Source organism: Onychostruthus taczanowskii, unplaced genomic scaffold (genome assembly GCF_017590055.1).
Source record: "Onychostruthus taczanowskii isolate IOZ18803 unplaced genomic scaffold, ASM1759005v1 scaffold78, whole genome shotgun sequence".
Taxonomy (NCBI): Eukaryota; Metazoa; Chordata; class Aves; order Passeriformes; family Passeridae; genus Onychostruthus; species Onychostruthus taczanowskii.
Window position 1 is genome coordinate 2,346,701 of NW_024505671.1, and position 22,720 is coordinate 2,369,420.

At 41.1% G+C, this 22,720-nt stretch overlaps 1 protein-coding gene across 7 annotated transcripts in view; it reads left to right on the top strand.

Moving 5' to 3' along the window:
• SASH1 (SAM and SH3 domain containing 1) overlaps positions 1-22,720 on the top strand; it is a 535,689-nt gene that overhangs the window by 495,777 nt on the left and 17,192 nt on the right. For 4 of the 7 annotated variants that reach the window (XM_041423458.1, XM_041423459.1, XM_041423460.1 and 1 more), the window contains 6 exons: positions 8,036-8,168; positions 12,206-13,041; positions 16,667-16,738; positions 19,148-19,291; positions 21,453-21,588; positions 22,468-22,637. In XM_041423458.1, coding sequence (XP_041279392.1) covers positions 8,036-8,168; positions 12,206-13,041; positions 16,667-16,738; positions 19,148-19,291; positions 21,453-21,588; positions 22,468-22,637 — 1,491 coding nt within the window. Of the gene's footprint in view, positions 1-7,308; positions 7,327-7,412; positions 7,821-8,035; positions 8,169-12,205; positions 13,042-16,666; positions 16,739-19,147; positions 19,292-21,452; positions 21,589-22,467; positions 22,638-22,720 lie in introns of those variants that run through there. The other 3 variants (XM_041423465.1, XM_041423464.1, XM_041423463.1) reach the window with 3 other exon arrangements.

A 22,720-nucleotide genomic window follows, 5' to 3' on the forward strand; every position in this document is an offset into this window, starting at 1 on the left:
GGTTTCCCTGCCCCCAAGCCTATTAAATTAGAACAAAGCTTTGCTCAGTTCAAGAATTAGGAATTTCAGAAGCCATGTGCTTCACTGCCCTATTTGGCAGACACAGGCTGAATAAACTTTCCTTGTGGTACAACAGAAAATTTTAATTACCCTCTCATTGATTACCACTTGTGCCCCTTCCCTGATGCTGGTGTTTCCTTCCTCATGCTTTGGATGGTAACATTAACAGCCTGATTGTTTGAAGGTACTGTAAGAATGTAATTTAAGTGACTACAGCCTTCACTGAAGGGTTCTCATTCTTCCTTTGTTTCTCTGATATGAATTTTGCTGTGTTTCGTGTATTGCTGTTTCACCCTTGGTTTTCCAAGAAGTCGAGAGTAGGATTTCCAGCACCAGTAGAGTACTCCATTCATTAAGAGTACAGCCTCTGCCAAAGTATAGGAAATCTCCCTGGATCTTCTTAGCCTTGCCAAACATAAGATTCAGTGGAGAGAGTGTTAAAAGACTTTTGATTCCATGTATAGAGGAGTCTGCGGGAGAATTGGAAAAGAATGCTGCATTGTAACAGGTACAAAATATGTAATACAGAGCTTCATTCTGCTATATATACCTATGACAAGTGGTATATGAGTACAGTTGTAATATCATTAAAATTAATTATGCTAATCAGTGAGAGAAGCACTTTGCCATGAGGAAATGTGTCTGGCTTGCAGATACAAATGTCAGCAATGTGCTTCTCAAAATTAAACCAAAACCTGGAAACAGTTAACAGCTAGGAATTTGCCTAAGCAGCTATTCTTGTATCAAGACAGACCTCCTGGGAGAATTAAACTTTTATGCTCTTGTTACTTATGACAAATATTTCCCACTAATTTCAGCAAGCGGTATCGTCACCAGCTAATGTGTAATATATGTCTCACCAAAGTAGCCATTGGATGCTCCTTTGATTTTCTTATAAGTAATCGCAGACCAAACCCAGACGTGGTTACCTACGGGGTCTGCCACTGCACATTTTAGACTTGCACAGCCCTTGCAATTCATGTTCTTGGAAGAAAATGATCTCTGTTCATTTTCTTTAGAATTTTGGAGGCTGTTATTTGTTACTTCAGGATATGATACAGATTATCACATCTCAGTTTCATTCAGTTTTCTTAAACAGCCTCTATAAGGATTAGAGGTCTGTGAAGCTTTCTTAATGAAACCCAAACCTTTAAAACTCAAGTTCCAAAGTCCCAAACTTAGATCAGTTTCATTCATGACCATGAACTTTTAAGGGAATCTGGGATACATTTTAAGGAAGTTGCTGTCATGTTTCACTTGATGTGGGCTTGTATGTTATTGAAACTGGAGAACACTAGCTGGTTTTATCTGAAGCTTAGAATTTTCCATAGGGCTTTAAATCAGAGTTTTGGGTCTGAAATAATTCAAGGGTAAGAACCCAGCTACAGCACACTAGTCAATCTAGTTTACATGGCCACTCAGGAGTAGAAAAACTGTGTACAGTCACTACTAAAAAGGTGATGTGAGAAACTGAAAAAGACTATTTGGCTGGGGGGCTCATTAAAATTAGCCTGCCATCAATGGGAATAGATGTTTAGTCCCGCTATGATTTCATGGTGTGATTGATTTGCAGTAAATCCAGATTAGTAGGCCACTTATAGTGTGGTCCTGATAAAGGAGAATCTTCTCTGGCTTAAAGAGAACCTGGCTGTTGTGGTATGCCTATGCTACTGCTTTCCACCCCTGGATAGCAGTGTTCCCAATAAGCAGCAATCTTGGTCCTTGTTTTCATGTGCTCTGAGAAAAAATGTCCAAATTCTGGATTTTTTGTGAGGTTTGGAATAAGGTGTGGTTGGCCAACTTACTTGGGCATCTCAGAGTCTGTTTCTTAGGAAGGGAGAGCTCAGCCTACGCGGAGAACTTCAAAGTCACACTACAATACTTCATAAACCACTTCTGGACCAGCATTTCTCTTTCCAGTTCTTATTTATGTTCTTTTCCAGCACTGAAACTGAGGGGAAAGATTAAAAAAAAAAAAGTATCTAAGTTCACCAAGTTAAAAAACATTTAAGCAAGGTTTATTTTCCTTTCAAATTAGCCCTTTATAAAGGGAAATTCTCCAGGGATTTTTGTCAAAAGAATTAAAAAAGAAAAATAAAAAAAGCCTGGTAAAGGGTTTAAGTTACATTTCCTATAGACACAGCCTCCACTCTAGTGGTGGTGTTTGAGGGTCACTCTTCGTCCTGGCTTTGCAGAGATTCTCTGTATTTTTTTCTTTCACTGAAATTCCATAGACAGTAATTAAGGAACTGGAGGCCAGCAAGAGGTCAGCAAGCCTTCATCAGTGAAAACAGGGATTGTTTGCCATGTACAACACTCCCTTTTTTCCTTGTGGTGAATAGAAGATTTGCTTAGAGCTGATGACTTATGCCTTTCTTGCAAGTTATGCAGCTAGCAAGTAACTGGGGGAATCAATCAGTGAGCAGAACACAGCTAATTGAGTCCAGCATCACGCTTTTTTCTTCTTTACATATTCAGCTCTGGAATCAGAGCCAGTTTGGTGTCTGATAATGTAACTTGAGAGAAGAGGCATTTTGTGTGCAGGATTCAGAGCAAATTCAATACTTAAGAAGAAGTGTCTGCTCCTAAATTTTAGGGTTACAAAGCTGACAGCGGTTGAGGACTCGGGGGAAAATACTCGAAACTGAGCTTTAGGCCTATAAATGCCGAAGCTGGTAAGTCACTGAGCATGTAGCATGATGTGGAGAGGATGTGCCTCCTGTTTCAGAGAGGGAGAAAGAGAAAAGGCTTTTGTGGCTATTCTTAGGCACAGTGCAGCATGCATAGCTTTTCTCAGCTTTCCTTTTCCTTTCCTTGGAGTTTTAAGTTCTTTTCTGTTCTGTTTTCTTGTCTCTGACTTTATCCAGGCATCTTTAATAAAAAACTTTGTAAAGTTAGAATGGTTGGGATTTTTGGCAGATGGAAAGCCTGTTAGAAAGAAGAAAGGACACGTGTAGCCACATCTCCTAAACGGAACAGCAAAGTCTCTTTTAAAACTACATTTACTACAGAGCTTGTAGTTCTGAGGTGAGCTAGCCAGGGCTGGGGCATGTGATGTGATGTGTCTATGAATCTAAATGTGGTTTTTTGCCCCACTTTGCTGAACAAGAATTGTCTGATAGCAAAAAAGAATTGCAGCTTAAGTTTATGCAGGTATTAAAAGATTTCCTTTTTTCTTAGACGGAAGGTTTCCTAGAGATTTCAGTTTGGGGCTGAACTGTTCCTGGGGGCATAAAGCAAACTGTAAAATTTTAACATCTCTCTAAATGGCTTCACACAGCTCATTTAAAAGTCATATATATTTGGGTTTTTTCTGGAGCTGAAGCAAATTAATCAGTTATGATAGCTTTAATAGGATGTTGTCCTAGTGTTTCTTACACATTTTTATTGGGACACGGCTACCAAGCTTTGCCTGTTTTTTAAGGGTTGCTGCTATAACCCTGAAGTGTTTCCAAACATAGTCCTGTCAAAAGCCAGCTACTTACTTCTGGTTTACATTTTGCCAGTTAATTCCAAGAACACTAATAAATGTTAGTTCTCTCTCTCTCTCACTCTCCCTTTCTCTCTGGGAAGCACTAATTCAAAGAGGGAGGTTAAGATTGTTATTTCTGTGGCGTGTGAAATGGGCTGGATGTTAGCAGCAGAGCAAGGCGTGTGCCCTGCCTCCCGAGCAAGCAGCAGCTAAGAGCCTGTGCGAGAAAAGCAGGAGAGAAAGCAAGAAGGGTGCCAAGAGCAGAACTGTAAAGAGCTCCTAGAATGTCAGAGCGTGTGTGCTAATTTCCTATTTGTTCCTGAACGCAAAGCTCTTTACTTTGATCTTGCATACGAGGCGATGCAAAGCGTGGCCTTTGGGGGTGCACAAGTCGGGACTTTTCCAAGGTGAAGGGAGGCAAGAGGTGGCAAAAGGGATTTATTTCTTCTGGATTTGAGAGCATCTTCATTGTTTGTGACCACATTTGTTTGCAGTGAAAAGCTGAGCAGTGGGTATGGGCCTTGGCCTCTCTGTAGTTTTCCAGCCGTGTGGTACGTGGTGGCCGCAGTCCTCTGCATGCAGTTCTCGGTATTTTCAGATGCTGTTAATATATTCCCCGTTTCCCTGCAGTCCTTCGCGCGTTTGTGCAGCCAAGCTCTCCGAGCTGGCGGGATTCCGCGCCGTGAGAGCATCGCAGATGCGAGATGCACTTGCTCCAAGGCGCGGGGAGGGCGGCTCCTCCCAGCCAGCCCTGCCAAGGGGCCCTGCGGGCTGCGCCGGGTCCCCGGCAGCCCGGCCGGGCCCTGCACTCGCTTTCAACCAGCGCGAGTTTTGTGCCTCGGCTTTGGCCAATTCGCTATGGTTTAGGGCTGTGGAGCCAGCTGTCTGCAATCTGATGTAATGTTGCCCTGGAAACCAGAAATGAAACACTTAAGCATTCACCACAGAATTACTACATACAGCATTAGCCAAAGTAATTAAAAGTTGAGCCATATGGGCTTTCGGATGGAAAAATTTGGAGCAGAGGAGGTGGAAGTTAAGTTGTTCCTATTTGCAGTACTGCAGATCTGTTTGTTGTCCCCTTGAGGGCACAGGGAGAGGCCTGCCTTGGCTGTGCACAGGGGGACTGGAGGAGTTCTGGCTGCTTTATCAGCACATGAAGGACACCGAGGCTTGGCCTGGTGCAAGAGCCGTGCACCATGGCCCGGAGGCATTGGTGGACAGGGCACAGCATGGATTCCTCCAGTGCCAGAGCGCCTGTCTGTGGCTGAGCACCTTGCAGACTCATCCACTCCATAACAGACCCCGTCTGCCCTTCTGCAGTGCCTGTGAAGGGGGAAGAGAGCAAGAGGGGGCTGGCAGCATCCAAGCCGTGTGCCAAGGCCTTGCTGCTAGAGCTGTCCAGGAAGCCATTTGCCCAGCCTGCCATGCTCTGGGGACACTGCGGTAATTTTCTCATCTGAAGTCACGGACAGCTACCAAAAAAAGCAGTTTGGTCATCATGAAAGAGGGGAGGGTAGAGTGGGTCGAGGAAGTCAAAGCATGGAATTTCAATGATTTCCAAATATCTTGGTTATGGCCTGAATGCTTTACAATTCTGTTTTCTCTTTAATATTAGCTGTAAAAGAAAGCATTGCTTGAGCTGTAAAAGAAAGCATTGCTTGAGCTGGAAAATTAAGCTCTGTTTCCCATGTGCCAAAGTGGAAACTTTTGATAATTCCAAGGCCTTTCTTAAAAAGTTGATTAAAAAACAGGAAGTGAAGAGTAACCTTTAGAAAATGCATTCATTTTCAAGGAATTGGCATTATTTGACAATAAAGTTTCCTGAGCAGCACCGTTGGTGTAGTCACAAGTTTTAGGCCTTTTTGCATAAACTTGTTGTCAGTTCTTTTTCACTGTAGAAGATTTCTCTGTCACATGCTACCTGGTATGATAGGAAGTAGGATTTCAACTACCCATAACGCATGACCTGTTCTCACCTACCTGTGCAGCACGGAAAATAGAAAGAATCTGCCACTGCTTGTGTAGGACCCCAATTAAAAAAGGTGCTGGGAGTCCTGAAGCATTGGGGAAAAGCAGCTGGCACTTAATTGCGATTGAACTTTATTTATTTTGAAGTATGGTGAGCATCCTGTGTACCACCCACTCAGGTTTGATTTCAGTACCTTGCACTGAGGCTGTTTTGACACTCGCTCTTGCTGTGGTACTTGTGAATGCAAATATCAGATGTTTTAAAAGCTCTTTCTTTGTTGTTGTTGTTGAGTCTTCATAACCCTGAGGGAGAACAATTCCTTATAAGATAGATATCAGTGGTGCAAAGTAGGACTAGCTGTTTATTCTTCAATGAAATCCTGGGTGGGAGGACCAGGTGTGAGCTGTTCTCTAAGTCTTACAGAGCTCACAGTTTCAAAAACAGTAGTATTGCAAACTGAGGGTGTACAAAAAGTAATCATGTAAAGCAATCCCCTACAGTAATTGCATTTAAAATAAACATATACTGAGTGAAGAATATGCATGATGGTTGCTTGCCAGGATGTACTTAATGGCCCAAGAAGTCCTGACTGAACTTCTTGATTACAGTGAATAATCCATTCATCATCTTATCTAAATGTGTCTGTCTTGTTTGACATATCACTAAGTTGTCCTAGGCATAATCTCTGAATTAACGGTCACGGAGTTGCTTAATTTGCTTCATGTAAACAACCCTGGTACTCTTTACAGTCCTATTTTTCCCGAAGGAAGTTTATTAATTACCTAGCCAGTCTGTAACCACAGTAAACACATTTGTGCAATTCTTGGATGATGTATTGACAATTCCTACTGCCATGTGTGGTCAGTTTGGTATTCTTCCATATTTTGGAGTAGTGCAAAGTTTGTGGGAAGCTGGTAATGGTCAGTGCCCTTACAGAAATTTGTTGAAGTTTGCTCTGCTGTGGTTCTGGGGCCCTTGAGAGGTGCATGCCTGGGAGGTAGGTTTTCAGGGCTGCCCTGGCTGTGTCAGGCACTGTGTGTGCCTTTGGAAGCATTCCAGTGCAGCTGGTAATTGTGTCCTGCCCCATGGCATCTGTGTTCAGTACCTCATCCTGGTATTTAAGTTCACTACAAAAGTAGAAAGCATTTTTATGTTTGGCCTCTCTTATTCATCCTCCAAATAAGCAGACAGAATTTTTGCTGGGAAGAGAAGGGGATAGCTTTTGTTTGTTTGTTTGTTTTTACTTGGCTTGCATCTCTTGGGGATCTTTATTTTTAAAAGTTTAATTAAGGAGAAGGAGAAAAGACGATGAGCACACTGTGGAAACCCAGATAGCTGCACTGACAGGAACTTGCATGAGGGTTTTGAGAGCTGACCATTAGGAATGCTGGGACTATGAGTGCAAACAAAGTAAGGTATACGATCCATACTGCACTCCAGCTGGAGCCTGTGCTGCGCACAGGAATGTGCAGCGGCGCAGGATGCCAGGGCTGTCCTGGCCAAGCCGGAGAGCCCTGCTGGCCTCCTCTCCTCTCCTTTCCCTGCCCTTCCCCCCACCGCCTTCCACATTCTGAACTGATTAAAACAGAGGAAGTAGCACGTTGAACATTGGATCTGGCTCGAAAATCGAAGTTGTCTTCTCGTTCACAAGGAATGGATTGTTTCAGCTTGTTGTGTCACTGCTGCTGGAGAGAAGGGAATTTTTTTTTGTCTCTGTAATGTTTGATACTTGAGGGAAAACAGCTGGAACTGAGCATACTGGATCAGATGCAAAACGAAACGGGATGCTGGGGAATATGGACTGCACTGTATATCTGAAAAGGTCAGAGTTTTCCCTTGGTCAGTGCTGGAGGAATGCTCTGTCCATCTTTATTCGAGCCTCAAGAGCCTTAAGGAGGAGTGTAAGGAACAGGGAGGAGGAAGGGAAGATTCTGTAGCTGTGGCAGTCTGTGAGTGAGGCAGATGAGGTCTCCTCCTTCCTTTCCTTCCCATCCCTTTCTTGTGCTGCTGTTTTTGATTTTCTGGGAAGACTGGGAGGGAAAAAAGAGAAGTCGTCAGTGACAGCTTCAGTTTGGAAAAGCTGTTTATAACCAGGTTTAAATAGCGAGTTCTGAGATGCCAGACAGACCAGGGACTGACTAAACCACGGGAGCATAACTGGTATGGTAAGAAGAACCCTGGAAAAGAGCCCTGCCTGAAACATACTGGAAGAGGACGTGGAAGTAGTTATTACACAATGCATATGAAGAAAGACAAGGGCAGGAATGCATTTCGGTGCCTAGGATCTTACATTGCACAGATTTAGAAATCAAAATGGTATGTCATGCTTTCAGAAAAAGAAAAAGGAAAAAAAAAAGAAAACAAGAAAACTCTCAGTAATTTAAATGTTTCTCTCTGACCCGAGCTGAAAATATAACACCAGTTACAGAGCTGCATTGACACAACGCAGCAGATGAGCTGGGTTAACTTGACTTGAAGGAGCAAGCCATGGAACTTCTGCTTTATTAATATTCCCTTTGTTTCTTTGCCAGTCAAGAGAACAATCCGATGATGAAACAGAGGAGTCGGTGAAGTTTAAGAGGTTGCACAAGCTGGTGAATTCTACTCGCAGAGTCAGGAAGAAACTCATAAGAGTTGAAGAAATGAAAAAACCCAGCACAGAAGGTAAAAAGCAACGTGGTTAAAACTGTGTGAATACATGTTTCTTTTGACAGGGGACAGAAAGTGGAGGGTTGGGGGAGGGAGGGGTGGAGTATTCATAAGGGATGGTAGGAACAACTGCTTTGTCTATTGTGCATGCCTTAAGTTACTTAATTTTTAGGCTTTAGAAGAAGGAAAGTGACAGCATAGAATGTGGTTACTGCTGATCTGGTATTCTCAGAGCAGTGCTGGAGAGCCCCTCATTAAGAGATTAGAAGTTGGCTTATGTTTTATGCCCCATGCTGGGGAGGGAACGAGCCTGGGAACAATCCCAGCCTGCTGCCCCACAAGCTCAGCAAGGAGGTAAGTGGAGCTATTACCACACTGCTCCCTCCTCCCAGGCCTTGGGTGGCGCACAGGTGAAGCTCCTGCTCATTTTGGGAGGGGTAGCAGCTGGCTGGTGGTGCAGTTGAACCACATGGCATCACCCTGTGGCAAAAATACAGAACCTCTATCAGACCTTCTTGTGGGATAGAGGCTGCATCGTGACTTCTACTTCCAGGGGTTTCTGTCTACAATTTTGCTTCTAAATGAGCCCTGCTCCCTGCAGAAAGGGAGAGAGAAGGGAGGAGAAGGGTGGGGAAAAGAAAGCAGAGTTCAGGCCCTGGGAACACTGCTACAGAATTAACTCCGGATGACCTGCATGCATGTGTGATTATATCTCAGATTAATGGAGGCTGATCCTCAGGAGCTTCTCTGCACAGCTATGCTTGAGTCCTCACTGGAATTGTGGGCACCTCTCTATGTTGGTGGCCTTCCTGGCATCATATGCCAATTCCCCTCAGCTCTGCAGTGAGCTGAGCGGCATGATGATTCTTTCCTGGTGCATTTAAGGAGAACACGTGCATCTTGTGTATGTGGCAGGAAGCTGCTGGCAGATCTGTGATCTAACCTGCCTCTCCTATGGTTATGGTTGGTGTTACTGGCTGGTGTGAAAGGCACAGCCTGTCTAGAGCTCTGGAAAGGGCAGCTGTCTCTGCCTGGAAAGGTTTTATCACCTCATAGTTGAGCATAAAGCTCAGATACATTGGAAACAAAGATGTGGATTTTGAGATGGGACCAAAAAAGTAGGACTGTTTTCCCACTGCTCTAAGGAAAGATGGCCCTCAGAGAAGCCTGTCCTTCCTCCTCCTTCTTTCCCCAGGGGTCTGGGAAAAGCTGCAGGGAGCAATCAGGAGGAGGCTCCAGGGACGGGAGCAGACACAGGAGCAGGCAGCTCAGGGACTGCTGGGCATGCAGATGCCGTGTTGCAGTGGGACCAGACTTTCTCTTCAGCATGTTACCTGTCTTGCTCTCTGTATCCTCTCTTACAGTGCTTTACCTCCTTATTTCCTTTCTCCCTCAGTCTTTCACTTAAGTGTGCCACTCCTTCCAGGGTTATTTCCTTAGAGTTTTTCCACCCCTGCCCCTGCAGAAAAAGCACTGAATTAAAAAAAATAGCAACTGTATTAAAAAAAATAAGTTTGTTCTCCTTCCTTTTCCCATCTTCTGTCTGTCTTCTCTAGCTCTAGGCTTCTCTAATTAAATTATCTGTAACTCTGAGTTTGTACTTCATCTATAATTTTGGAGTTTCATTGTTGATTCACTCTATAAAAACTTGATAGCAGAACCAAATATTGCTAAATAAAAACATGGATTCTGCATAACTTCTGCATAACTGGAAGGCACCCTGAATAGCCAGGTCTAGCTTAGCAGTAAATATCTGTGACTTTTCTTTCAGGAAATTTGATACTCAAATTTTCATATGGTAAATTAAAAGTGCTTCATAAACATTGTCCATCCCAATCTCTCATAATACAGGTCTGTATTCCCAACTGGATATGTCAGAGGGCTGTGCAAGATGATAAAAAATAGGGTGGTCACATTTGGGATTGCTGTCTGGTCTTCCAAGTTACCTGCAATTGACTGGATTGGTTTTTGAGCTGTTTGCTATGGCTCTTTGAAACTGTGTTATGAATATGAAGTAATGTGAAATCATAGGTGACTAGATTTTGGAGAGTTAACTATAATACATCAGTAAAATTTAAATAAATTCATTAATGTTCAACAGCCTTTACAGTAGAGTATAAGAGTAGACTTTTTTTGAAAACTGACACGCAGTTTCCTTGAAGAAATATGCTGCATAATCCTACTCAAGAATTTCTTCACAAAGAACAACTTTGCCGAATTTCTCTTACGTCTTCCTGTAGGTTTTAAAGAAAAGCACACTAGTCTCAGATTCGTCTCCCACATTTCTATTACTGACTCTGTTATCACAATGAATGTACATTTGGCCGAGCTGATACTCACTAGAATTTGCCAGTGTCTGAATCCATATGTATTTTGTCTTAATCTGCTCTTAAGTGAGCCAAACAACTGAAACTTCCTAATTCCTGGGCACCATTCTTATATAGCACTTAAAAATGCATCACATCTGCATCTGTGTCATTATGGCTTTGTGTCATGGACTCACTCCAAATAACATCTGTTACAGTGTTGACACACAATGCATATTTTACAAGCTGTTTAAAAACATATTTACTTAGTGGACTAAAATTGTTTATCAGTACATACTCAGTCCCAGGAGAATGTCTATTTTCTGTTCAAATTAAGATGTAGAGGGGGAGAAGCGCAAGCTGGACAGTCCAGGGAAAGTGGTGTCAAAACAAGACTCCTATCTACAGACCTACCCCAGTAAATTTCTAAAGAGTGAAAGTTGCATGTCAGATGTGATCCACTATCCCTTCAATGTCATGATGAGCCTTATCATAGTAAAATAGCTTCTTAGGTTTCAACAAATGTATGTCAAATATGTTTTGCCAACAGAGTGAACTGAAGGTGAGGCAGGAATCTTATACAGGGCTGGTAATCTGTCATTGTGAAAGGTGTCCCTTGTTATTGAATGAGCTAGTTTAGTAAATTGTAGGTATTTCGATAACAGTTCAAATTTTACTCTGCTTTAAGACTGTGGAAGCAATCAAAGATGAAGGCAAAGTTACGTTATTAAGCCATTTATTTTGGCAAGAAATAAATACAGTCATGTTTGTGTGTACGTGTGATACATAGCTAGGAATGCTGTGGAATTTGCCAGGGAGACAGAGGAGGATGTGTACTTTTTTTTTAACTCTAACCTTGTTACTGCATCTAAAACCTGTGCCTATACTTTGCTTAAAAAAAAAAAACACCAGATAAAAATTTCTTATATGATAAATGTTAAAAGGAATTGCAGTTTGAAGTTATTTATTCCCTTCTCTCCAGTCCGAAAAGGAAACCTGGCTATCTGCCCATGTCCAGTACTTATGTTGCAAAATATTCCTGTGAAATATTTTCTGGAAAAATTTGGTGAAAACTAAGTGTTTCTTTCATTACCAGAACACTGTTGAAATTGGCACATCTGCAGTTTGACCTACTTCTTTGTTTTTGCATCTGCTAAATAAATTCTGTGTGACTAAAACTGGTGTTTCTTCCTCCATTAAAACCCCAGAACTTTAAATTTCATCCTGGAGTTCAGCTCCATAACTTTCTGCAAAAAATACTCCTTTCTGCAGCCACATGAGCACTAGGTATTGGAAAACTGGACCTGAGAGGTACTTGTTTGGGTTTTAATACCTGGGTGTACTTCTGACTTATTGTAAGCTCACTAGAGCTGAGCATCATATGCAAATATCAGAAGAAAAACAAGAGAAACAGATCCCAGCTCCAGCTTTTAAGGGATTGTTAGTGGGAACATCTGTGGTCTTAGCTGCAGATGAAAGAGAGAAACTTAAAATAATGATGAGTTTACTTACAGGATGTTGTCTTCTGTCTGTTGTTAACTAATCCTAGCATTCTCACTTCACAAATGGAAGGAACTGCTTCAGGTTTATTCACTCAGTAATAACTTCTGAGCAATTTATATCAAAAATACTTTTCTTCCAATTTAGGTGGTTGATATCTTGAATAAATACATTAAGACTCTACAGGGAAATACCTTAGAGAATTACGAGCAATGACAAGCGTTGCGCTGTTTTTGTCTCCTGTAGGTGTGGAAGAGCACTCACTTGACAACTCTCCTATACTCGATGACAGATCAGCACTTTACTCTGGAGTTCACAAGAAGCAATTCTACTTTGACAGCTCCTGTGAAAAGCAGCCAGAGGACGACTCGGACTCACTCACTACTTCTCCCTCATCCAGCAGTCTTGATACGTGGGGAGCTAACCGGAAGCTGGTGAAGACCTTCAGCAAAACTGATAGCCGTGGCCTTATCAAGCCTCCCAAGAAACTTGGGACATTTTTCTCTTACCCAGAAGAAGAGAAGTCCCAGAAAGTTTGCCGCTCCTTGACAGATGGGGAAATGAAGAAGAGCCTCGGCTCGCTGAGCCATGGGGTAAGTACAGAAAGCATTTGCTTTTATGACAGCAACAGGCACAAGCACCATCTTCTGGTGTCCCTGGAGGAGATTCAGAGTGTAAGGAAGCAGATCCGATTGAAGAAAATGGATACTAACTATTCCTGTTCCAGAGCTTTTCTTTGCCAGCGCCCTGCTAGGAAAGGAGCATCCCCCACAACTTGCGACCTACAATTACTGCGGCACAAAACGAAAGGGGGTGGAGGTTGTGGCTTCCCAAACAGAAGGCTACGAAGGCGCACCTCTGTCAGCGAGTTCAATATCACCTATGTGGTGGAGAGAAGCCTGTACAGTCACCTCAACCTCTCACAGCTGGTGCGTCCCGTTACTGACAGGACCCTGAGCAAGGCCGACAAGCAGGACCTGAGGAGATGCCTGCTGGAGGAGGATGAGGAGGCCAAGAGGAAGTGGGCTGCCACAGTGGATCGCTGTACTAAAAGGGTTCTCTTGAGAATCCACCAAAAGTCTGTGAGTCAAAGAGTTGCCATGAAGGTGGTCTTCCAGTTTCTGTGAGGTTGCAGTGAACACTTTCTGCTTTGTACTTTTAACTAAAATTCAGTGCTTCTGCTTTCTTTGCCATTAGAAAATCTTAAGCACTGCAATGCAGCTATGAGGGAAGAGCTTGATAAAGTCTTGTCAGAGAAGAGTTTTATTGGGTCTGCCGTTTCTGTGTGTACAGAATAACTCAGAGAGAGCGAATGTGACAAAATTCTGCTTTTTTAAATTCACCTAATGCAGAAGTAGAGATCACCAGTGAACAGAGGAAGTTTGAGATGCTACAAATATATTCTTTGTGATGCCTTGGAAGTCAGTGTTCTCTTCAAAGGGTACCAAGAGGTGAACAAGATTTTCAGAGTAATAGAGTATTGTTACTCAACTGAGCTCTATTTCTCTTCAGCTGTCATTGCCATAAATTGGCCCTTCCCTTCTCAGATTGCATCTCATCAGTTCACTCACCCAGTCAGTATTGTCCCTCACGTACATAGCTGCAGAAAGATAGAGAGTTTTATTAGGTGGTCACTGCCCTCCTGCTTGCTGCTCACCACCACCAGAATTGTCACTACTGCTCCTTCTTTCTAGCACAGAATGAAGGTGGTACCTTCCCTCAGAGCATTACAGAAAGGGAACAAGGGGTGACCAAAAGAGGAAGTTGTGCTTACATGTGAGCAATTTAAGTGATTTGAACACTCCAGAGGGATCCAAAGCTGCTTCCTGATTATATGACCCAGTTTTGACAGTTACGTTAACCATGATTCCGAGTTTCCTCGGAACTTGCCTTTGGTGCCAGATCTCCAAAGCTGAGCTGGCTAGTCTGTTGTCTAGATGACAGTGTTCCCTATTTTAGTGGATGGAAACAGCAGTACACCCATAAGATTAAGCAAGATATTCCAGTGGACAATACAGTAGAAACAGCTTTTCCTCTTAAATAACAGATTTTTTTTGAGAGAGATCTCTGGTTAATTTCTTCTGATAAAAGGTACAAGGGTGACAGCTGTGGTCTCTTGAATAGCCTGTGGGAGGTGACAAAGTCTTCATGGTTCGCTTTTTGCTCTTTGGCCATAAAATACAGCGGGTTTTTTCCTACCCAATACCATGAACATTCTCTCTTGGCAGCTTTACTGTTTCTTATGCATTGACTGCTTACCCTGCCCCTCACAGGGTACTGTTGATTGCTACAGACATTGTACTCAGAAGATGCTGATTTCCTATAAGGATATTGCAATGATAGGTGAAACCTTGCTCGTCCTTCTGTGCGTTGAATAATAAGGTTATCTTGAACCAAAAAGAATACTTGAGATGTTCTAGAGATACCCCGTAATGAAAAATACCCTCTAAAACTGTCTTGGTAAATACAGATGACAGAAACAACTCTTTGGTTCTTCTAATAAATTAGTCTTGTCTCGCCAGAATAATCTCATTATGAAAACTATCTGCTAATCACACTATCTGCCAATGACCTTTGCTAATCACAGAGATACAGTTAAATAAATGGACAGTGTTTTGTTGTTGTTGAGGAACTTCTAAGTCAGCTGCTTCGCCAGCCTTGTGTGAATGGGATAAAAGACCTGCTGCCCTTACTAACTTTTTCAATGCACTTCCTGAAACCACAAATAGCTGACAAGCTTCAACTAATGCCACTCCTTCCTAGAAACGCTTAATGTTTGTTTGCTGCAACCTCAGGGAAATTGCAATGCCTCTGTATTCAGTGGAATTGGTCACTCTGTCTTGCCTTGCCATTCATTTTTGTCATTTATATTTGTTTCAGTGGCCTGGACATGCATGAAATTTTCAAATGGCATCAGTTTTTCTTTTCTCCCAGAAGAGTAATACTTTTGATTGCATGGCCATTCCATTGAATATCCCTCTCCTCATCCACAGACCTTTTGTTTGCTGCAGGATTGCCAGGGTCCCTACTGGAATCTGAAGATGGAAGTTAAATTTTAAATGTATGGGGAAGTCCATAGTGAAACAACAAGCATCCTTAATAAGGTGCATTTACTCAGAAGCTTTTAACCAACAGTTGTCTTGCTCTCCAAGAAGACTTCTTTAGGAGGAGCTCTGGCTGGTTTGACGGACAAGTTTGCTCAGAGCAGTTCCAGATGTCCTCTCTTCATTGCTGGGATTACCATACACTGTAGGATTAGTTATAATGGTTCTTCACAGAAGGACCAAATTGCTTCTAGCTAAACATGCTGTGCTTTAGAAACTGATCTTATTACTTGTGGCTGGTCTAAAATGTTTTCTAAAAACAATTTTTAAAACCTGTGCCATAGTCACATTGCCTTCTGGAAAGAAAACCACTTAGAAAAAATCTACATCACAGCATTCTCTTTAATGTGTGTGGGGCCTAGACAAAGCTCGCTTTGAGTTCCACTAGAGTTGTAGTGGGTACAAAAACTGTCATCCATGTTTGTTGGGTGTAGCAGCAAGAAGCTATAAATAAAAACTTTTAAAAGCTATTAAAACCTTTTAAAAGCTTCTAAGTGGTGAACAAGAAGAGTGTTTACTTTAAAAGAATGAATTCTTATAATTTATGAATGAATTCTTATAATTCTTATAATTAAACATAATTCTTATGTTTATTAAGTGTCACAGTTTATACAGCTTGCCTCTTCCTAATAGATGAAGTAGGCTGGTAGTTCTCAGGTTGTGGGTTTTCACTGACTCACAATCCTTTGTAGGTCTGAGCCAATACCTAATCAATACCTAATTGATTCTTAAAGTGTCTTTGTAGTTACTCTGTTGGGTAGTTCAGACCCTAAGAACTTTTAGTTCACAAGAGTTGATCTTCTGCCTCCTGTTTATCTCAGCTCTGACTCTGAAAAGAATATTTACAGCAGGCATCTGCCTGTCTTCAAAACCACGCTCTGAGCCCAGAGTTGAAGTTGTGCAAGTTAATTGTAATGGCCATACCTTCATTTCCCTGCATTGCCCCACGAGACTTCTGCCAAGGCCAGTTGCTTGAGTACTGTGCAGCTGGTTGGTCATTGGTCAGGTTTTATTACCTCTTAAAGAAAAAGCTGGAAGTGACTAATCTGGAATCAGGGCTTGCTGAGTCTCTAGGGACACAATGCTTATGGGTAGCTGGGCTGGGTTTTCCCTCCTCTTACCAAGGGCTTACCCTACTAGGCTTCCAGTGATTCCCTGTATTTCAGTGGAAATGCAGCCTATGCAGCTATTCAGAAGGTAGGTTATTCAGTGCTTTAAAAGATTTAGAAGATTGGTGGTTCTCTGTTTCAGTGCTGCTGTGGACTTACTTATGAAGGCAGATGAGAGTGAAGAGATGGAGTTGCCAGCACCTTGGAAAACTTGATGCATAAGATCAACAGTTTCCTCAGACCAAAAAGTCTTTTTTCTTTTTAAAAAGAGGAGTAGGCAGTAGATGACTCAACAGCAGCAGACCTTAGGCCAAGGAGTTGTCTCTGGAAAAGACTTGCAACAGATTTCCTGATTTATAATCTCTCATCCCTTTGTTTGTTTCTTTCTTTCCATTTTTGCAGACATTTGTATTTCAGTTGGTGTTCTCCAAATTGCAGATGTTCTAAGTGAGCTAATCATGGTGATAAAACTATCTACCCTTGGTTTTTTGCAGAGAACCTGTAGCTTTGGAGGCTTCGATTTGACAAATCGTTCCCTTCATATTGGAAACAGTTCTGACCAAATGGTGAGTTTGAGAAGGTGCAGACTTGAAATAGCATAAATTGAAATGCACAGTAGAGTTATAATAGACTGAAGTGTAATTTAGGTCTGTAATAATAGTTTGGGAATCCAAGAAAACAGAGGATCTTTGTTAACCTCAAACTTCCTTAGCTTTGAGAATAACATACCTGCCCATATCCATGTGCATATAAGTATTTATATACAGTATGTGTGTATAAGTATTTATATACAGTATGTGTAAAGAGGTAGGAACAAGTGATCAAAGCACAGATCTGGGGGCACATCTGTGGGCTGTTCTTACATCTGACTTCCTCGGAGCATCACCCAAGGCAAAACATGTGCTTGCTCTATTTCCTTGGTAAAAATATTTAGTATTTGGAATGATGAGGCTAACTTTACTGAAGATCTGCAAATTATTTGCATGGAAGGCATTATGTAAGAAGTTCATTATTAGTTTTGTCATTCTATCTCAGAGCTCTGTAGTAGACCAAGATCCCATTGTGCTGGGTGCTGTGCAATTGATCTCAGAGCATTCTTGTGTTTAAAAAAAAACACATCTCCCCTGAGAATTAATTCAATTTATTTTAGTCATGTTGGTCCCACTGTTACTGTTGGTTGACCTGTGGCCAAAAATAAAAGAACAGAAATGAGCCAGAACATTATATCAAATGAAACTGCAAACATATTTTTTCCTTTTGCCCATATATGCTTTTCTGTTTCAGCATTGGATTTGGTAACTTTCCTGTCCACTTAAATCAAGTCTAAATTGTCAACCATTTTGTATGCCAGCTTTTTTTATGTCAGCTGGGGTTTTTGGACATGTTTTTTGTTGCCTTATTTTTTTTACATCATAAATTACCCCTAAATTTGCTAAATCTGTGGGTGGTTATTTTAGTCATCAATTTTCAACTCAGCAAACAAATTAACTTCTGAACTTACAGTTTATCTTTAAACATAGATACTTGTTTTGATCAGGTTTGTTTTAATATAAGAAGGTGTGAAGTCTACGTGTTATATTTATCCCTGGGAGCATCAGTAGTGGAAGAGATGCAGTGCACTAGATCAATATATGCGGATCAAAGTGGGGTTTTTTTCTGGAAAACATTTAAGTCCATTAAGTAGAACATTTTTTTCAAAAAAATATCAGTCAAAAAGCTGTCCTTAATTTCTGGTAAAATATCAAAATTACCAAGGAAGTTGTAATTATGAACAATTTTTAAGGGGAAAAACAGAAGATTGTCAGAAGTGAAGTATCAGTTGAATTTCAGAGAAACTTTTTTGTAAGAACATTGATGAAGTAGAAAAGATACGTAAATGTAGAAAAAAAAGATAAATCTTTAATGTACAATATAGTACATTTATTTTAGGGTTTGCTGTATTCTTGTAGCGAAACTTAACCAGATCAGAGACCAAACTCAGTAGTCAATCTCTTTGGCCAGATGGATTTTGGTCCTTTTTTGTGCTGTGATTTTTGGTGCACCCTTGCCAATGGAGAACATCTAATAGAGCTGCATTGCTCAGTGGTTCTTGAACAGGGTAGAATATAAGGCTGTGTTTAATGTCCTGCCTGGACAATCTGAATAAGGTCTGAATTATACAAGTTTGGTAAAATGTCAGCTGATCCATGTTAACTGTGTACTTGTGATACAAGTAAGTGCTCAGTACCTTAAACTGGTGTAGAAAAGGTTAAATTAATTCAAAGCAGCTGGTCTTTGTCATCCACTATATAGGGACCAGCTAATTTAGTTCATCACTACCCTGTTGTGTGCCTTAAAAAAAACAGAGCAAGTTTGACCTACCATGATGGATTTAGTACTTTTTTTTTTGTGGTGTTTGGTTTTTGTTGTTGTGGTTTTTTAGGGTGAATAGTAAAACCACAGAGGTTAGCAGAATGCCTGTCTGAAAATAAAAAGTAAATTTAGGTAGCCAAATGTAGATATCCGCATACATATATATATATATATATATATATATATATATATATATACACACACACACCACACAGAGATATATATTTGGCTAGTATCTCAGAGGTACCTTTATTGCTGTTAAAACTCTTTGTAGCGTTGAACAACATGAGCCACAACTACTGTTGTTTGTCCTGTTAGAAAGGCTTAGCCTGAAACGTAGGGTTTTCTATCAGATCAAATACTTACTGAAATTCAAGGGGATAAAGGCATCCTAAGAGTCCCCAGCACATCCACACACAATACTTTCACAAATAAGGCCTTAAGAGCAAGTAAGAGTGGGCTGCTACAGTGGTTTGCACAAGGTCTCAGCAGTGAATTTGGAGCAGGCAGCAGGACAGTGTGCTGCTGTCCTGTGTCTGCCTGGACATCTCTGCAATAACTGCTGGCTGAGGAGGAAAGTGGCTCTTCTATTTAAAAGGCTTAAGCCCTGTTTTATTTTGCAGGGCAAAGAAGGAGACTTTGTTTATAAAGAAGTGATCAAATCACCCTCTGCCTCCCGTATCTCTCTGGGCAAAAAGGTGAAGTCTGTAAAAGAAACCATGAAGAAAAGGATGTCAAAAAAATACAGCAGCTCTTTGTCTGAGCAGGTATGTAAAGTCTGCAGTGGAATCCACTTAATAATGTGGAAGTGATAATCAATATTGATTCCCACACATCAAGGCATCTCTGAAGAAATTTCTAACAAGATTATATGGTGTGACTTATTCCTATGTTCTTATAAAATCCCTCACTGTGAAATGGCTTCCTATAGATGCCGGTACTGTGGAAAATGCGTTTTCAGATTTTCATTTAAGTAGCTCATCAGAAGTCTGTTGTTGATGGCGTTACACACCTCACTCTCTATTTCCATTTCTTTTCTATAATAATTTATTAGGGGAACCAGTCTGTGACACAGGGTCACAGTAATATATTTAATCTGCAATTTACACCCTAGTTTAAATTCCCAGCATAACTTCATATATACACAGTTCTTCACTGCTATTACAGGTCTTTTCTCCATCATATCTTGCCCTGTGCAGCAGCCCATTAAAACAAAGGCCCAGTCTAGTCAGAAAGGGGCATCTGACAGAAGATATTCCTATTATTCTTTTATTACAGATTTTTATAGTCTATTCTTAAAGGCAAACCTGCAGTACATTAGTTCTAAATTAGACTTTGAATTTCAGTGGCCTAGAAACAATTGCTGTCTTTCTCCCTTTTTCTTTAGTAGAGTGTCAAAAATCTTCGGCATTTGTTTAAAACCGGGCTCGCCACTTGGGTTGTGTAAGGAATAGGTTGGAAAGCCGCTGGGAAAGCAAAGCTCTTCCTGGTTAACACCGCCCCCCAGTGGGCTCGGACCGCTCGCGGGGGATGCTCGCAGTCATGGGAAATCGGGATTGAAGTTTTGTTCTTCATGCAAAGCCTCAGTGCCTGTAAAAGGAGCAGTTCATAACCCCCAAACTAAGAATCCAAAGGCATCAAGAGAGGCAGGAATATGGCCAGTGTTATGGCAAGCTTTGTGACTACAGAATCCCTTTCCTGCAGAACTGTTTATTAGCCATACTTATTCATAATCGGGGCAGTGCTACACTTACAGTTATTTAATTTAAACTTAAAATGAAAATATTTTACAGTGTAACATGATTTAATATTTATAAGAAGAGGGTTTGGTGTCTGACTGGCTTTACAGTGTGCTTCTGCAAAGTCTGCCCAAAAAAAAAAAAGGGATCCTTTGAGAAATTGCTTTACAGTGATTTAGCAATACTTCTGCTCTTTCTCTCTCTAAGATTGACTTTTCCTTTGAAGTAATAATGGTGGGATGAGATTTTCCTAATGATTCTGCAGCATGAAAACAATAGTGCTCATCTAAAAGTTTTATGGCCATACAATTCCACAAAACACTGTTGTATGCAAGCTACAGTTCTTTTGTTTTCAAACTTTATGGCACAGTTGTTTTAGAATATTTATAACTTTCAGGCATCATGATTCAAAGTATGTTCCAGTATCTCTTTCTGCATGCGTTAAACAAGGAAAAATTATGCTGGCCACAAGTATCTGCTGCTTTGTTTTAACTGGGCTGTGCTTCACAAAGGCTGGCAGAATTTCAGTTGAGGAAAGACCCTTTTGATTTTCTGTAATGTTTGAATGAAAAGAGAAATTGTCTCAACTATTGTACACTGTAGCAACTGGGACATACATGTAGCAAAATCTTTTTATGTTTATGAGTTTTTGTAGTATGCACAGGCTGCATTTTCTAGCTTGAATTAATGTGGTTTCTGCAACACAACACTAGCTAATTCTTTTTTTTTTGTTGTTGTTGTTCTTATAGATAAATGAGTAATGATATTAAAAACAACTGAAAAAAACCCCAAAAACATTGCTTCATGTATCACTTGCATTGTCTGATTTTTTTTTTGTGTTCATATTTGTACAAAATTCTGATTCAGAGACCTAAATTTGGCACAAGCTGTTTTGCAGGTACTGCTGGCAAAAAATATAATGTGTAATGAAAACCCTTGAATTGAGAGTTTTATGTAAGGTTTTTTTTTTTTTTCTGCTTACAATGCTAGCTCTTTTAGACTGGTCGGTTTGTTCCCATCACCACTATCATTTCTCCCACAGCTGGGTACTGCTCAATAAGTAGACAGAAGTTTTCAGCCTGTCTGGTAAGGAGCAGGAGAATAGAATCTTTTTCCTTGGAGGTGGCCAAGCAGCTCCCATCAGTGCCTGTTTTCATTTATCAGACTTTAATGGTCCAATCCCTTTCAGGAGTCCAGCCCTGGGATTGTGCCGGGTTCCCCACAGTCACCACCACCAGCCACTGACTCCCTGGACAAACCCAAGCTGAAAGCTGGTGGCTCAGTGGAGAGCCTGAGGAGTTCCTTAAGCGGTCAGAGCTCAATGAGTAAGTTTGGTTGTAATTGTGTTGCTACATTTCTGTGGCTTCAGGAAGCAGAGATCTCCACCGTAAGCAGAATCGAAGAAAGTCAAAGCAGGAACAGTGATTAAAACGTGGAAAGGCTGATGGGTTAGTCATTAGGGGTTTGCAAAGAACTGTAAGCTCTTTGGTGCAAAGGCATGGGGTTTTTTTGTTTCATATTTATACAGAACTCTGCAAAAGTGAAATCCTGCTTTCTATCTGCTGGGTCCTGATATTACAATATAAATATTCTAACATAAATGTAATGTAATAATGAATCTGTTTACTACTGATCAAGCAGTAAACAGGATCATTTTTACATTGGATTTCTCCTGAGCATTCCAGATGGGCCTTCTATCCTCCCTTGAGAGAAACCATGAATTTCTCTCATCAACTACTTAAAGGAAGAGTAGTATTTAAAACCTCTTTGGTTTAGACTGTCTCTACAAGAAAAAACCTAAATTGAATACACGTGTTGTGAACTTGCTACACTATTCACCGAATTTCTGCGCTTGAGAGGGATTCTGGAACCCCCTTGCAGGTTTCAGAACTTGTTTTCCTCACAAACGTCTTGCGAGCAAAACTTCCCAGAAAGATGTCATCAATCTCTTGTGACGTGCCATAGATGAGACACTTGTTAAATAGCTTCTTGCTTAAATATTGAGGGGGTGAATTCAGGAAAGCAGGAATGCAGAGTAGATTTGCTAACTCTCCCATCCACGTGTGTATAAGAAATAGCAACATTTGAGGGCTTTTAACTTTGATTACCATGTTTTGTGGAAAGAAGACCCATTTTCTGTCTTCCCTCTGAAGCTTCTTCACAAACAAACCTTTTTGTTAACTGATACTATGTCTCTCACACAGGTGGTCAGACAGTGAGTACAACAGATTCCTCAACCAGCAACAGAGAGAGTGTGAAATCAGAAGATGGTGACGATGAAGAGCCTCCTTACAGAGGACCTTTTTGTGGAAGAGCCAGGGTTCACACTGATTTTACTCCGAGTCCTTATGATACAGATTCTCTGAAGCTCAAGGTACCAGCTGTATCTGTTTTTAAGGAGTCAAACATATATTTTGCTAAAATTCTAAATTAAGACCTTTTTACAATAACTATAGA